General features: G+C 37.0%; 1 protein-coding gene across 1 annotated transcript; it reads left to right on the top strand.

The window, feature by feature from the left end:
• Positions 1-2703: 2703 nt before the first annotated feature.
• LOC107842586 (mRNA cap guanine-N7 methyltransferase 1) lies at positions 2704-17492 on the top strand (the record flags this gene model as incomplete). Its single annotated transcript, XM_047396867.1, is given in 9 exon segments — positions 2704-2805; positions 3038-3094; positions 3876-4014; positions 15046-15110; positions 15203-15253; positions 15834-15896; positions 16520-16643; positions 16772-16833; positions 17091-17492. Coding segments are annotated over 9 exon segments (762 nt in total), but the record flags the coding sequence as incomplete, so codon positions are not given.
• Between the last annotated feature and the right edge of the window lie 79 nt (positions 17493-17571).

The raw sequence follows: 17571 nt of genomic DNA, 5'->3' as shown, positions 1-17571 counted from the left end.
ATGAAAGAATCTGAGGAATGCAAGTATTGAATTTAATAAGAGAGTTCAAGTTGCAGAGAATGAAAGACTCTGGGACAGTCAAAGAGTACTCGGACAGATTAATTGACATTGTTAACAAGGTAAGATTACTAGGAACTAAATTTAAAAATTCAAGAATTGTTGAAAAAATTCTTGTTATAGTGTCCGAAAGATATGAAACATGTATAACTACCTTGGAAAATATACAAGATCTGTCTAAGATTACTTTGACAGAGTTGTTAAATTCTTTTCAGGCACTGGAACAAAGGAGACTTATGAGGCAAGATGGTATGGTTGAAGGAGCCTTAGTAGCCAGCCACAAAACTCAAAGTAGGGGTAAAAATTTTAAAAATTACCCACCTTGTGAGCACTGTGGAAAAATGGGTCATCCACCATACAGAAGTTAGAAAAGGCTAGACGTGAAGTGCAGCAAGTGCAATCATTTTGGCCATGAAGCGGTGATTTGCAAAAACAAATTTGAGAACCATAAAGCAGGTGCACGTGTGGTCAATGAAGAAGAAGAAGAAGACCAACTTTTTGTTGCAACATGTTTCTCAAGTAAGGTTTCAATAAATTTTTGGTTGATTAATAGCGGTTGCACCAACCACATGTTTTCTTAACAAGAGTTTGCTTAAAGAATTAAAGCCTACTGAAATAGCCAAAGTTAGGATTGGAAATGGTGACCAGATTCTTGTTGAAGGAAAAAGAATTGTTTTCATCAAAACAAGTTCAGGTAATAAAACAATTTCAGATGTTCTTTATGTACCTGATATCGATCAAAGCTTGTTGATTTTTTGTCAGTTGGTAGAAAAAGGATACTAAGTATCCTTTGAGGATAAGCATTGCTTCATTAGTGATGGTCATTGCTTCATTAATGATGGTGCTGGAAAAGAAGTTCTAAACATTACGATGAGAGGTAAACATTTCTCATTTGATCCAATGGAAGATGTTTCTGTAAAACATGAAAAATATCATAGGCTGGAAAAATTAGAAGATGATCCTCTAATTGTAAAAGTACAAGCAATATGTGAACCTGCTAGGTTTAAAGGAGCTTTCAATGTTCCTAAAGGAATTGAAGCAATAGAGGAGTTCTCTATGTTTCAGAAAAATAAAATGGGCAAGTTTAAATTCAAGATGCAAATGAAGCAGGAAGAAATGCCCAAAGGATTTAATAGTCAAGGGTTGCATTCAAGACGAGAAGTGAATTTTGTTCACTACAAGCCCAAAGATGAATCTCTAGATTTATTCACAAGGTCACTTTCGGTTATCAAGTGTGGAATACCAAAATTTTGCAATTTCTAAAGCAAAGAGGAGTGTTAAAAGTTGCTTTAAGGAATAATGCACGTGACTTGTTTTTTGTTTTTCTTCCGTCTTTTTACATAGGATTCCTTGTCAAATTGGGATTCCTAATTTTGGTAGAAAACTGTTTGTCGTTTTCTATTTTTAGAATTTAGTATGGTAATTTTGACCTACTTTCAGTTGTAATAACACTATTAAAGTTAGGAGATGATAATTAAAAAAAATACTGTGCTTTATCAGAAAACAAAAAAACTTCTCTGACTCTCTTTTTCTCTAACTCATCTCTGTTTTCAGCCGCTAAGTTCTTGTCTCTCCTTGCTACATTATTTAAAAGTATGAAAACCAACACTGTTTATCATCGGTAGCACACTTCATATCACTTTTTTATGATCCAGCGTTTCCTAAACTTTTTAGCGTGCAGCCTAATTGCTTAAGTACCAAAAAGTCTGCGTTTTTTTCTTAAAATTATTTACACACGTTGGTCTGCTATATAGGAATAACACTTTGATTTGGTTAAACTTTTGAAATATTCTTCTCTTTTATGAGGTAATTAATGTTACTAGTGATGGGGAACCCCTGTATAGAAGTTGTATACCAATAGATAGAGAACCTACACCAAAGTTAATTCTTTATGAAAGAAACCCAATCATCTTATTCATCTATACACAGAGAAATTTCGTGCTCATAGGTACACCAAAAAGAAACTAGAAACAAGAGACTGTTTTGCAGCGTCATAAAATCAATATCAACACCTTCAAAAGGTTCTCATCTTTCTCTTTCCATAGAACTCGCATAATGGCTGATGGAGCAGCATCCCGTACTCAGTCTTCTCTTCCTTCTTTTAAAGGCCCAACTATGTGAGATGTCTTCCGCTGTGCTCGTCATCATCTTTTAATCCAATCCAATTCTGAAACATTCTTTGCATAACAGTGTTGTGACAACTCAAGTTTGTGGTAAGAAGTGGCGAAAACACGGGGGATCTCTATGTCGTCCTTTAAATTATTGGAGACAGATTAGTACCTTACTTTACCAAAAATAAAGGGTTATCTTAGACAGCTTTTGCTTAGGGTGAAGGTGCCATGCATTTTTCTGTTTCTTTTTTTGTTGGACCGAGAAATCTGTCTGTAGCCAACCCTTAGGACCAACCGCAAAGGTTGAAATTCGTGAGGGTGCCATACATCTGATCAAAATGTTATCCTGTAATTTTTGCTTGCACAATCCCCAATACTAGATAATCAAGTAAAGTAATTATATTCCTCTATATTTCTTTTGACCAAGTAAAGTAATGATATTCCACTATATATTTATGTTAAGGTCTATGTTTTTATTTTCTATTGTATTTCAGTGCCACCCTGACTTTTGATTTTATTCTTGAATTATGTAAAGATAGAAGACTGCCGGACCCGTTACAATGGTGAGGCAGATCACCATCAGCGACGCAAAAAGTTCTCATTTCCTGCTAGACTTTTGTGTGGAGATTGTTATGAGGTAAATCAGCTGATTACATGATCAACTTTTCTCGTTCTTTCAGATAGAACTGAAAATTCACATCTTTTTGTTGCTTTCTTTCTTGTTGTATAGATTATTAGGAATGTCATTAGCTGGATATGTAGTGATGATTAATATTTGCTCAAAACCATTGAGATTCAGAACAGCTTCGTGCTTTTATTGAGACATCGAGGCGAATAACTCAACTGATATCCTGTGTGGTGAATTTCAGGTTTGTTTGGATAGGGTTTTAGCAGATGATGCACCTTTTGATGTTTGTAGCTGTCAGGTATGTCAGTTCCTGCATTTCCTATAATATAGCTGGCATCGTTCTTTAGGGAGTTAAGTAAAAAAATATAGTCTGAGACTTTTTTCTTAGTGAACATTTTATCATTTTCCCTTAAAAGTACTTCGTACCAATTAGGATTAGTTATTTTATGACCTAATTGAAGTACTTTTCTGCTATCCCTTAGCCATTAGAGGCACATGCTTCTATGAACTGAATTAATTCATAAAACTACTTCTCTTGTTACGAGCATAGTGAGGTGTTTTGGATATGTTGATGCTCTCGTATTGATCTTTCTCAATCCTTCATGTTTTGGTTCCAGGCTATTTTAAATGTTTCCTTTGTTCTCTTTTGGTTTTTGTCTGTCTTTTCGGAAACAGCCTTTCTACTTCATCAGAGGTAGAGGTATGGACTGCGTACATCTTACCCCCCCCAGACCCCACAAAGTGGGAATACACTGGGTTTGTTGTTGTTGTTGTTGTTGTTGTTGGTTTTTGTCTGTCTTTAATTGCTATTTTGCCAATGAAACTTGAAAATTCATTAGTGTGTTCAGAAGCTTTTCCAAACTAGCTCACTGAAAAAGGAGTACTATCTACATCTTTCTTAAATTTGAAAAGGAAAAAACTTTGGTGTAGTAGAGGATGAGGAAAGATGGCTGTACAGTGTCCTCTGAACTGGATGCCTCTGCCTAGTATCTGGTGATGCGACAACCCTTTATCCAAAAATTATGCATGTCTTGGTGGCCTTTTACAAATTCTAAGCAGAGAAAACTTGAAAATTGCAGTTTGCTATGCACTATTCGTGGTCTACTGAGGCACGTGCACGGCGTGCACTGGCCAATGTCTCAGCTTTACTCCGGCCTGGAGGAATATTTATTGGAACAATGCCAGATGCCAATGTCATTGTCAAGAAGTATAGAGAAGGTTTAACTTTTGCTCAATTCTGCACTGCTTATCCCTACTGTTGAATCTATAAATGTGATAATCTGATGTCTTTGTGATATATCTTTGCTCTCATCACTAGCTTTGCAACTAGAATATTGTTCTTAATTTTTTTTTCTCCTTCTCTATTTGGGGGGTGGGGAGGGGAGTTGCTCAAATGTTTTGATTGGTGCCTGATTCAATCAATCATTCAATTATGCATCAAGTCTATGTATCTTTTATATCCTCTTCTTGGGTCTATTTCCTTTCAATATTGGCAAATAATTGCTTGTAAGGCCCATAAAGATTCCTTCAGAAGTAGAAGTTATCTACATCTAACTTTTTTGTACCCTTACATACTAGTATCAAACTAGACAAAAGGACTTCTACCAAACATTAGACCTAATGCAAGTATAACAGGCCACATCTGCAACAAAAGTTTAACTTGGTGGTGCATATGGTTACTTTGCTTTTATTGCATTCTTCACTTTGTTAAGCATGCACCGGTTTTGAGATTGTAAGTCATTTGAGACAATTTTCCTCCATTTGTTATCAGGCTATTAGATCTACATCATTCCTTTTTACTACCCTTAATCATCATAAAAATATCACACCTACAAGCATTGTGCATTTGAGATCTATGTAGGATATGGCCAAACCATCTTAGGCGACCTTTCTCATTTTATCATCTGATACGATTCAATCTACGAGTGAAGGCTAAACTAAGAAGCGAAGAAAAACAGATAAAGATAGATAGAGAAGCTATAAGGTAGACACGATGAAAAGAATTGAAAGTAAGTAAAAGGTATATCAAATCCTAAACCCTCAATCAATTAAACCAAACAAAGCACTTAAATCTTACGTAGACCTCAAGAGAATCGATTCCCAAGCTACCCACGTTTCTAATCAAAGTATCAACATAAGCGATTCCACGCTTGCCTCACTCTCTCACAAGTGTTTACATTCATAATTCATCAAAGTCTATGGAAATAACCTTAAAAATAACTATTTATAGTCTATTGCAAGGCCCAAAAGTGACCCATGAGTGAATTTACCAAAATAAACTTAAGTGATAAATTTTCAGTTGGCAACTTGTCTTAGTCGTCACCTTAGTCATCAACAAGATGATGACTTAGCAACCAAGTCGTCACCTCTAGGCAGTGCAACTTGATAAGTCATGAATGAAGTCGTCAACAAGGTGATGGCACCCAAGGGTGTGTCCTAGAGGTTCAATGAAGTTGGGATGAGCACCGTGAGGTCTCAGGTTCAATTCCCAGCAGAGACAAACACTAGGTGTTTTCTTCCCATCTGTTTTAGACTTGATGGACAGAGCTACCTGGTACCTGTTGCTGGTGGGAGGTGGCAGGTATCCCGTGGATTTAGTCGAGGTGCGCGCAAGCTGGCCCGGACACCACAGTTATAAAAAAAAGGTGATGGCTTATCAACCAAGTCGTCACCTCTAGGCAGTGCAACTTGATAAGTCATCAGTGAAGTCGTCAACAAGGTGATGGCTTATCAACCAAGTCGTCACCCCTGGGCAGAAATGCATTTGCTCCTCCTTTTGTTCCCAATCTCTTTATTATGATATGAAATCCTTTGGACGGGCTCAAAATATGCTCAAGTATATTTGTCTTAATGAATAATCCTTGAACGACTTGCAATTCCCGCACTTGACTTCTAGTGAATAGTCTTGAGGCAATTTGGATCGCATCATCCTCTCCTTCTGGAAGAAGATTCGTCCTCGAATCTACAACCTTTAAACACAAAAGAAGAACACACAACCAATATTTCCTCGAGACACGAGGGTTCGCACACGGGTTAAAATCAAAACATCCATGACAAGGAGATACCTATTTCACATATAACCAAATATCCTTCAAGACAATAGAAGAGGAGTCAACATTTAAAGTGCAAAGGAGTTGGCTATGAGAAGCCTTATGAAACAAGGAAACTACCAAAGGCGTAAGACACAAGTGTTTCATTATTTCACCATAAGACCATATCCAAGAACTCCCACCTCTATCTAAAATAAATCCAACATTAACATGGATGTCATCAAATGCAAAAAGGTAGTAAAGAAAGGTACAAAGAAGATGAGTCCTGTCCAAGGTGTTTCCATACTTAAGAGTAGCAATATACTTAAGAAAGCAAGTAATCAAGTCACTAAAAGTTGGAATAACCAAGGAATGAGTCAATTCATTAAGCTGCAGGGCACCTTTCCTTCCAAGACAACCCATATTCACACAAAATGCATTTTCAACATAAACATGGTCTATCATTATAAGCAAAAAGATAGAAAAGAAAAGAGTTAAGGACACCATTCTCATCAAAATCACCCTCAAACATGAGGTTACAATAAGATATGACAAGACATTTGAAGCACATTAAATCTTCTCTCTTCAAGCAACTTCCCTCAAGAAGTGCATTCACCAATGGAATCATGCTATTAGAGGAATTAGAGAATCTTATGAGAAACCAATTCACTCCAGCCAAAGGGTATACCTAAGAAGTTGGGTGACTTCTTTTCATTGCACTTAGCATGCTCCTAAGAGTCCTTCCTATTAGTTCAACTTGCCCAACCACACAAGTGTGATGAGGATTAGGAAACCAAAGTTGTACATCAAGTACACACTAAGGACTCTCGCCTAAGCAACAAATAGATTGGGCATTAAGATTGTAAGGCCCACACAATTCAAGCACCAAAGGCAAACACCATAAAGGAATCGTGAAGACACTAATATTCTCATGGTGTGACATGATTGCAATCAATTTCAATGGTCTATTCCATGTAAGGAAAATATCATCATGTCTCCAAGGATCACTAGGAATAGGAGGGGTAGGTACATACCTTGGAAGCAACGCCTTGAATTTGTTCTTTTGTCCTCCATAGGTGCTTTACAAGGTCCTTCCCTTCCATGCATCAACTTGGACCAATAGGCTTGATCCTTTTGCCTCTCTGTAGGAATACCCTTGGTAGCTAACTCCTTCTTTCGAACCATGGGGTTAGGATGAGGAACATTAAAATTCTAAACCTAGTCTAGAACCTTCATGAATCAAAAATCAATTTTGCTACTTATAAAAAGAGAAAGTTAATTTGAATTTTGCTACTAGTTGTCAAGTTTATCTTTTACATAATTCTAGAATACTTAGTTATTAAGAAAATGAGTTGTGTATGAGTTGTACAAAGGCTTGAAGCCTATAAATAGAGGCAATGACCTCTAGCTATGTAGTTTTTAGTTCAACTCTTCTATTAATGAAACTTTGTGTTTTCTTTTAAGATCTTGGATTAGATCTTGTGTTTTAAGGGTTTTGGATTAAGTTCTTGTTATCTGTGGATTCAGATCGTCTTTAAAGTGTTATCTTACAACACGTTGAAGTTGTTCCTTCAACAAATTGTGTGGTTTACTTTATTTAGCACATTAGAGAGTTCCTTTAAACATTGTGCTACATCAGTTTGGTATCAGAGCAATGATCTTACAACTAGGGTGAATAATGTAGAAGAAGATTGGATCAACAAATCGCTACTCTTCGTGAAGAACTCACTAGGAGGTTTGAAGAACTTGTTGTATTAGTGAGAAACAATCTAAGAGGTGTTGCCAGAAACCAGAGACAACATCGAGCTCAATATGTGGAAGAGGAAGATGATGTGGAGGAACATGATCTTTATGCACAACCAAGAAGAGGTCATGCAAATGGTGGAGATATGTACAAGATTAAGGTTGAAATCCCAACTTTCAATGGTAATGTAAACATTGAAGGGTTGACATATAAATTGAAAGGAAGTGCTGGAGCTTGGTGGAATCGTCATCAAGAAGAGCTTCGTTTGAGGGGTGAAAATCGTGTAAGATATTGGCCACAAATGAAAGCGCTTCTAAAGGCTAGGTTCTTGCCTGCAGATTATGAACAACTCTTGTACCTATAATTCCATATCTGTGTTCAAGGTAATACATCTGTTTCTAATTATACAGAGGAATTCTTAAGATTACAAGCAAGGTGCAATCTTTCTGAAAATAAAGACCAAGAAGTCGCAAGGTATATCAATGGTCTCAATGATTCTATCTAAGAACATCTTGGCATACAACAAATTTGGTCAGTAGATCAAGCTCAAACTCTTGCCTTAAAAGTTGAGAGATATATAAAGACCAAGAAGTCTTATAAAGCCGCGTCTTATTCTCTCCCTGAAAGTATATCAAAAAGCTCTCCACGCCAAGAGGAGAGGAAGTTTATTCCATCTAAAGCAAAGAAAGATGAAAAGGCACCATCTTCTGGCAAAAATAATGAGAACAACCATCTAATACGATCAAGTGTTACAAGTGCCGCGAAGAGGGACACATATCAAACAACTGTCCAAGAAGGAAGTTTGTCAACACCACTCGTCGTGATGAAAGTGATGAGAGGTGGACAACTATGAAAGTGAAGGTGAACCCAAACTATGTGAAGAGGGAGAAGAAATAGTATGTGCGGTCAAACGCCTTCTATGCTCAACCATGCAACTTGAAGAGACACAACAAAAAAGGATATTCGAAAGCAAATGCACTGTGAATGGAAAGGTATGCAAGTTGGTAATTGATAGTTGTAGCTGTGAGAATTTAGTTTCTGAAAACATGGTTAAACACTTAAATCTTGAGACACATGATCACCCGAATCCATATACTATCGGATGGCTCAAGAAAGGAGTGAAGATCAGGATCACCAAACAATGTTGGTTACCACTTTCTTTGGGTAAGTATTATCGATTAAATGTTCTATGTGATGTGGTTGATATGGATGCATGTCATGTTCTTCTTGGAAGACCTTGGCAATATGATGTGAACACCACACATGAAGGAAAAGACAATTGTTATTCTTTCATTTGGAACAAACGAAAAATCATTATACTTCCAAACAAGACTACTAATAATGCCTCTGAAGTAGAGGAGAAGAGTATGTTAACCATCACTTAAAATCCAAAAGTATTTGCTCAAGACTTGAAGGAATCAAAATTATGTGTTGCATTAGTCGTCAAAGGAGATGAGCAACTAACAAAAGAAATTCCAATGGAGATGCAAAGTCTGTTATCTGAATACCAAAGCATACTTGGAGAGCCTCAACATCTACCTCCTATGAGGGATATTCAATGTCAAATAAATTTTGTTCCAAATGCTAGTCTTCCCAACCTACCACACTATAGGATGAGCCAAAAAGAGCATGCAATTCTAAGGGAGAATGTAGAAGAGTTATTGCATAAGGGACACGTTAGAGAAAGCATAAGTCCATGCGCTGTACCAGCACTACTCACACCAAAGAAAGATGGATCTTGGCAGATGTGCGTGGATAGTAGGGCTATTAATAAAATCACTACAAGGTACAGATTTCCTATCCCCTGAATGGATGACATGCTTGACCAACTCAATGGAGCAAAGGTGTTTTCGAAGCTTGATCTAAGAAACCGATATCACCAAATACGAATTAGACCCGTTGATGAATGGAAGACTGCATTTAAGACAAAAGAAGGGTTGTATGAATGGCTAGTTATGCCATTTGGACTTTCTAATGCTCCTAGTACCTTCATGCGCCTAATGAATCAGGTTTTTCGTCCATTCTTGTCACAGTTTGTAGTTGTCTATTTTGACGACATATTGATCTATAGCAAAAATATGGAGGAATATTTTGAACATGTCAAAAAGGTGATGGATGTATTGAAGGAGAATGAGCTCTATGTTAACTTGAAGAAGTGTGTATTCCTTGAAACAAAACTAGTTTTCTTAGGTTTTATTATCTCAAGTGAGGGGATTCAAGTTGATGTGTCTAAAATAGATGCAATAAAGGGATGGCTAACTCCAAAAACTATCCCTGAAGTAAGGAGCTTCCATGGTTTAACCACTTTCTATAGAAGATTTGTGAAGAACTTTAGTACTATCATGGCACCAAGCACTGAATGTTTAAAGAAAGGGAAGTTCAAATGAGATGAAAAAGCTGAAGCTAGTTTTATGGAGATTAAGGAAAAGCTGTCACAAACTCCTGTATTAGTGTTACCAGATTTCAACAAGACCTTTGCGTTGGAATGTGATGCTAGTGGACTAGGCATTGGGGTTGTTTTATAACAAGAAATGAAACCTGTTGCTTTCTTCAGTGAGAAGCTAAATGAATCAAGACAAAAGTGGAGTACTTACCAGCAAGAGCTGTATTCTGTTTATAGAGCATTGAAGACATGGGAGGTCTATTTAATGCCTAAAGAGTTCATTGTCTGCACTGATCATCAATCCTTGAAACATTTTAGAAGTCAAAAGCATGTGGATCGCATGTTAGCAAGGTGGGCAGCATACCTGGAGAGATTCAATTATCTTATTGTCCACAAGTCAGGAGTAACTAATCGAGCGGCAGATGCTTTAAGCCGACGTGCAAGTCTTATGGTTTCTTTTGAAACCGAGTTACCAGGAGTAGACCAAATAAAAGAACTATATAAGAATGATGAAGACTTCGGGCGAATCTGGGTGAACAAACGAAAGGTTTACTATTAGAAGAGAATTTTGTGGTGCAAGATGGATATCTCCTTAATGGAAACCGCTTATGTATTCCCAGAGGTTCTCTACGAGACAAGTTGATTCAAGAAATGCATTCATGTAATCTTAGCGGCCATGTTGGGCGTGATAAAACTATTTCTAATTTGGAAGCACGCTACTATTGGCCATAACTTAAGAGAGATGCCGTCTAATTTATGCAAAGGTGTCCCGTTTGCCAAACATACAAAGGTCAGGTTCAAAACATCGGACTCTATATGTCATTACCCGTTCCAAGTGCACCTTGGGAAGACCTATCAATGGATTTTGTACTTGGCTTACCAAGGACAAGGCGAGGACATGATGCTGTTTACGTGATAGTAGACAGATTTCTAAAATGACTCATTTTTATCCATTGCCGTAAGACAACGGATGCCCATCATGTAGCTAATCTTTCTTTAGAGAAGTAGTCAGACTACATGTGTTCCAAGATCAATTGTTTTAGATCGAGATAGCAAATTTCTTGCTGCATTTTGACTTACTTTATGGAAATAATTCTACACAGAATTGAAGTTTTCGAGCACTGCCCATCCACAAATAGATGGCCAAACAGAAGTGGTGAATAAATTTCTAGGAAATTTAATTCGATGCATCTGTGGAGATAAGAAAGGACAATGGGATTTAGCTTTATCCCTTGCGGAGTTTGCCTACAATAATTCTAAGCATAGGTTTACGGGTCGTAGCCTTTTGTCCATTGTGTACACTAGAGTTCCAAGGCATGTGGCTGATTTAGTAAAGCTACCAACAAGAGAGAATTCAAGATCAGCTATGACCTTTGGTGACAACTATTCGGAATTATTTAAAGAGGTTTAAGATGTATTAGAAGCATCAAACAGGAAATATAAGCAATTGGCAGATAAGAATAGGAGGCTAATGTCATTCCAAGTAGGTGACCAAGTAATGGTATACCTTGGAAAGGAGAGATTGCCTACTGGTGTTCACGGAAAATTAAGGCAAAAGAAATATGGCCCATACACTATTCTAAAGAAGATCAATGACAATGCCTATGTGGTAGATTTGCCAAGTGAGATGAATATTTCAAATACTTTTAATGTGGCTGACCTATCACTCTATCATCCAGAACAAACACTTTACGAAGAAAACTCGAGCTCGAGTCTCAAAGAAGTAGAGGAGAATGATGAGGAACATTAAAATTCTAAACTTAGTCCAGAACCTTCATGAATCAAAAATCAATTTTGCTACTTTTAGAAAGAGAAAGTCAATTTGAATTTTGTTACTAGTTGTCAAGTTTATCTTTTACATAATTCTAGAATACTTAACTTTTAAGAAAATGAGTTGTGTATGAGTTGTCAATGAGTTGTACAAAGGCTTTTGAAGGCTATAGATAGAGACAATGACCTCTAGCTATGTAGTTTTTAGTTCAACTCTTCTATCAATGAAACTGTGTTTTCTTTTAAGTTCTTGGATTAGATCTTGTATTTTAAGGTCTTTGGATAAGCTCTTGTTATTCGTGGATTCGGATTGTCTTTAAAACGTTATCTTACAACACGTTGAAGTTGTTCCTTCAATAAATTGTGTGGTTTACTTTATTTAGCACATTAGAGAGTTCCTCTAAACATTGTGCTACATCAATTAGATGCTTTACTCCTTGTCATAAAGTTTCCATCGACCCATAGGAGTTTGATTAGGTTCCTCCTTTGAGTCAAGTCTTCATCAACCTTGGAGTCCTTGGATAAGAACTCATCTAGGCCTTCAAACTTATGCTCATGAGAGGTTTTCTTTGAGTCCTCCTTCATAAGCATTAGCTCATGAACCTGCAAGAGAGAAGTATTGGTACTAGGCAAAATGCTAGTTACATGATTAGCATGTAACAAAGGCTTAGGTTTGACAAGTTCCACAACTAAGTGTTTCTTGTCTCCCTTATTCAATTCAACCCTTGGCTCAACATTCTCACACAACTCTCCTTCTTGAGCCAAGTTCTTCTCCCCATTCTTAGCTTCCTCTTCCCCTTCATTCTCAACTTGATTAGGTTGACCTTGGTTTAGTGGAGTTTGGGGTAGTTTGGGGAAGGTATTTTGAGCATGTCCACTCAAGGAAGCTTGAAAGTTTGGTGTATTAGGAAGGGCGGAGTTAGGGAGGCTTGGATTATCTATCATGTTATCCATCCTTCCACACATATTAGTCACACTCCCTTCGAGAGATCCTAATCGATTATCCATAGCGTTAAGCTTCTCCAAGATGGAAGCTGACATAGCATTTGTGGTGTTATTTTATTCATGGTGTGTGATGTTTCGCCTTCCTGAGTCATTGCACCTATTGAGAAATATGAAACAAAAACAAAAACAAAAACAACAAACAAGTTAAAGTTAAGAAATCAACCTCACAAGCTCTCAAGGTTCACACCTTTGTTTGTCACTCAATTGGCGTTGCAAGAGTTGATAGATTGTTTGTACTCCAATGAGAATGCTTGGTACCAATTGTGGCTTGAGGTCGGAATGGATTCTTGTTTGGAAGACTCAAATAAAATTTGCGTACGAACTTGAATCAAGAACTAACAATGAATTGAAAAAGAGAAAAGCTAGAAAGAAATAGGACGCTGAAAATGAAAAAAAAAGGACTCAAGAACTAATTCACAACTAAGTAGGATGATTACTAATTGTTAATTAGCGTTTAAAATCAAGAAAAGAAGTCTAAGAATCAAAGAAAAGAAACTAAGAATCTAAAAATGAGCTTACTAAAATTTAGTCCAAGTTGATGACTAGGCTGATAGGTCGTCACTTAGTTGACAACTTATCAATGTTGTCGTCAACCCAAGGTAGAATAGGATTTGAAGGCTATCTTAGGTGATGACTAGTTTGATGACTTAGTTGGTAGCCGTCACTTGTCGTCAACTCTAAGCAGAGTACCTGGTTTAGGGCTGCCTTTAGCTGACGACTAAGGTGATAGCTTGTCACCTAGTTGACGACTAGGTTGATGACTTATCAACCTCCTCGTCAACCACAATTTGCTGCAATTTGGGCTCCACGTCCCAAGGCTGATTTCTTCAATTCCGTGACTTCTTGGGGCCTACTTCACCTCGTATTTACCCTTTATGGATCGAAAAACACTTTTCTCAAAATTTGCACCAAGGGTTTTGGATCAAATTGTACTTTCTTGCTTCTTCTTCACTAAGAACTTCAAGAACAAGGATGAGGATTTCAAAAAATCAACTCACTCATTTCAACTCAGAATCGCACCCAATTTAAGCCTAAGCTCCTTTTTGTATGGGCAACAATCCCCAATTCCTTTCAACCTTCAATTTCAGCCCAAAATTCTCAGATTTGAAGACCCATTACCTTCAAATCAACTCCGATTAAGCTCAAATTTTAGTTAATGACTCAAATAGTACTAGGGAACAAGAATCTGGTACTAGAAACTCAAAAAGACACAAAAGTCAAAAACTCAAAATTCCAAAAATAACCAAAACGTGAACAATACTTTTTTTTTTAATGATTTTCAAGATAACAAGCCCAAGACTAGAATCATGGGAACGATCCTAAGTTCGGCTCTGATACCAAATGATACGATTCAAGCTAAACTAAAAAACAAAGAAAAACAAGCGATTAAGATAGATAGAGAAGCAATAAAATAGACACAATGAAAGGAATTGAAAGCAAGTAAAAGGTATATCAAACCCTAAACCCTGAATCAATTAAACCAAACAAAGCACCTAAATCTTACGTAGACCTCAAGGGAATCGATTATCTAGCAACCCTCGTTTCTAAGCAAAGTATCTACACAAGCGATTCCACGCTTGCCTCAAACTCTCACAAGTGTTTACATTCATAATTCATCAGAGTCTATGGAAATAACCCTAAAAGTAACTATTTATAGTCTATTACAAGGCCCAAAAGTGACCCGTGAGTGAATTTACCAAAACAACTTTAAGTGATAAATTTTTAGCCGACAACTTGTCTTCGTCATCACGTTAGTCGTCAACAAGGTGATAACTTATCAACCAAGTCATCACCTCTAGGCAGTGCAACTTGATAAGTCATCAATGAAGTCGTCAACAAGGTGATGGCTTATCAACCAAGTCGTCACGTCTAGGCAGTGCAACTTGATAAGTCATCAGGGAAGTCGTCAACAAGGTGATGGCTTATCAACCAAGTCATCACCCCTGGGCAGAAAGGCATTTGCTCCTCCTTTTGTTCCCAATCTCTTCAGTATGATGTGAAATCCTTTGGAGGGGCTCAAAACATGCTCAAGTACTTGTGTCTTCATGAATAATCCTTGAACGACTTGCAATTCCCGCACTTGGCTTCTAGTGAACAGTCTTGAGGCAATTTGGATCGTATCATTTTCTATGCGTTTTATTTAAAGCCTCTGATTATTTCTGATATTGTCCAATTTTTTATGACCATATATCCATCACTCAGGAGTGGAGTAATGGTGTCATTGCAAATTTTTGAAATGTGTTATGTGGTCACTTTTTATACAAGTCCAGATTAAAGATCCGTTGATATATGGTTCCTGTTCGTCTTTGGAAATGCAGCTGAGGGGTTAGCCTTTGGTAATAGTGTCTATTGGATATGTTTTGATGAAGAATTTTCGGAGAAGGTAAATTGTGTTATCATTTTCTAGTAATTTTCTAACTTATGTTTTTTCCCTACTCTTAAGTATTCATATGTTAAGATCTTCTATTATTGCAGAAATTTAAATCTTCAAATCCTTTCGGCATTAAATACAAATTCCATCTGGAGGTGCATACTCCTTTATGCCTTTCTATATATCTTAGCTCTGTCCTCTAAGCTTATTGCTATTGATTTCAGTGTTTCCACGTTCCTTTGTCAATTTTTGTCACAAAGCACAAATTTCAGCTTCCATTTGAATCAAATTTGTTCTTTTTATTTATTTTAGTTTTTGCTTTAGGTGTTTAGAATCATGCACATTGAAGGATTTTATTTGTGTTTTTGATTTAGCCTCCATGATTTGCAAGTTCTAGCATATTAAATAACTGTTCTTACTCTATTATTTATGGATTTGCATGTGTTATGAATGAAACCAAACACTATTTTGGTGATCAGACAGTAGTTTATGTACATATATCAACCGGTGGAGAATCCCATCTTAACACGACTTACGAAAGATTATATGCATTATATGTTTGGGATGTTATCATCCTCTTATTAAATTCTGAAAACCAACGTAGGATATCTTTTTATGAAATCCTGAAAACCAAGTTATGGTTCTGATATTGAAAATCCTTTGATTGCATATATGTGTGAATATGTGTGATTTATCTGCTTATCAACAAGTAAACAGTCAATATTTGGATTGTAGGATGCTGTTGACTGTCCTGAGTGGATAGTTCCTTTCCCTGTCTTCAAGGCAATGGCAGAAGAGGTATTAGCGTGTTTTCCCCTCCCACTTTTAGTTGTTGGATATGTTCTGCACTACTGGTCATTTGTTTTTTGACTTTATATATCCCTTTTATATGAATACGAGAAATTGTAGGCGTATATTTGCCCTTTTTTAATCTCCTATTCCTTTTTATTTTAAATCAAGACCATGGTATGTTCTCTTTCATATTGAGAAGGTGGTTTCTTGATTGAGAGTGCTCCCTAATGCATGTTATGAGACAAAATGAGGGAGTATAGTACACATTGCATAAGATCCTTAATAGTTAGCCAGAGATGAGTTGCCTATGGTATACGAGGCATAATTATTGATATTTAAAGGATTGCACTACCGAAGGCATAATAATTAGCATTCACGAATATAATGCAGTTGTTTCTTGGAGAAACTGGTAAAGTTACTGCTATGTGATCAGGAGGTCACGGGTTCAAGCTTTGGAAATAGCCTCTGGCAGAAATCTGCAAGGTAAGGCTGCGTACAATATACCCTTGTGGTGGGGCCCTTCCCCTGACCCTGCGCATAGCGGGAGCTTTAGTGCACCGGGCTGCCCTTTTTTTTTTCTTGCCTTCTTGTTTGTTCCGACAGTTATTTCTTTTTAATTTTTACTGCAGTATGACTTCGAGCTAGTTTTTGTGAAGAACAACCATGAATTTGTGGATGAATACATGAAGAAACCAGAGTTCGTTGAGCTAATGAGGAGGCTCGGTGCATTAGGTGATGGGAACCAAGACCAAAGTAAGTTTTAGTATCTTAGATGCTGAATATTAGTGTTATGTTCTTTTATCCAAGTATTTTTGATATTTGATGCTTGTTTCATATTCCTACCCAAAACTCGTGTTTGTGACATGTTTTGCTAATAACAGGTACTCTATCACCAGACGAATGGGAGGTAGCCTACCTTTATTTGGCATTTGTTCTGAGGAAGGTACGAACATACCTAACTCATGTTTAATATTACCATTGTGTCGTAAACATTAGTCAAGTTGATTGAACGCCTATCCCTTAACCTTGTGAGTTGTCACAGTCTAGGTATCATCTTAGACAACAATATATGTAAACACAACAACCTCAATAAAATTAATTATTTCCTACGTCAATCTCGCCTCTAAAGGAAGCCTTTGCATGGACAATGGCGTTGATTCTTGTGATCGTGATCTTGGTAAAATCTTGTTTATTTTGCAGAGGGGGCAACCAGATCAAACACGAAGAAATCCTAGTCGAGACAAAGGCAAGATGCAATTGACGAAAGACGATATCGAGAATGTTAATGGTGCAGTGTAGTGCTTTGCTCCAACCTTTGAAACTGAAAAGACTGTTATGGCACATGAGGAAGTATCTGAAGGGAAGAGGAACAGCCAGCACAATGTACCCCTTTAAGTCGAGTAATCGAGCTGCTAATCAGTTTTGCAGAATAAAGACTAGTTTTTGCCTAATCATTTGTTACAACTTCAACTTGCTATAATACTCCATCATAAAATGTCAGGCAGCATAATTGGAAGAAACTGGCTTGTTTTCAGTTGATGTTGGCAGATGTAGCTGATTCTAATGATACAAGTCATCAGTGCAATGCTTGTTTACTTGCAACTCACCATGTAGGTTGCTGTACCATTATTGAGAGAAAATAGCCAAAAGAAATTCTGGAATATCAAATAAAAATGCTTCA

Source organism: Capsicum annuum, chromosome 9, assembly GCF_002878395.1.
Source record: "Capsicum annuum cultivar UCD-10X-F1 chromosome 9, UCD10Xv1.1, whole genome shotgun sequence".
NCBI classification, from domain to species: domain Eukaryota; kingdom Viridiplantae; phylum Streptophyta; class Magnoliopsida; order Solanales; family Solanaceae; genus Capsicum; species Capsicum annuum.
Note: the sequence above shows the minus strand (reverse complement) of the source record. Positions and strands in the feature narration are given on the sequence as shown.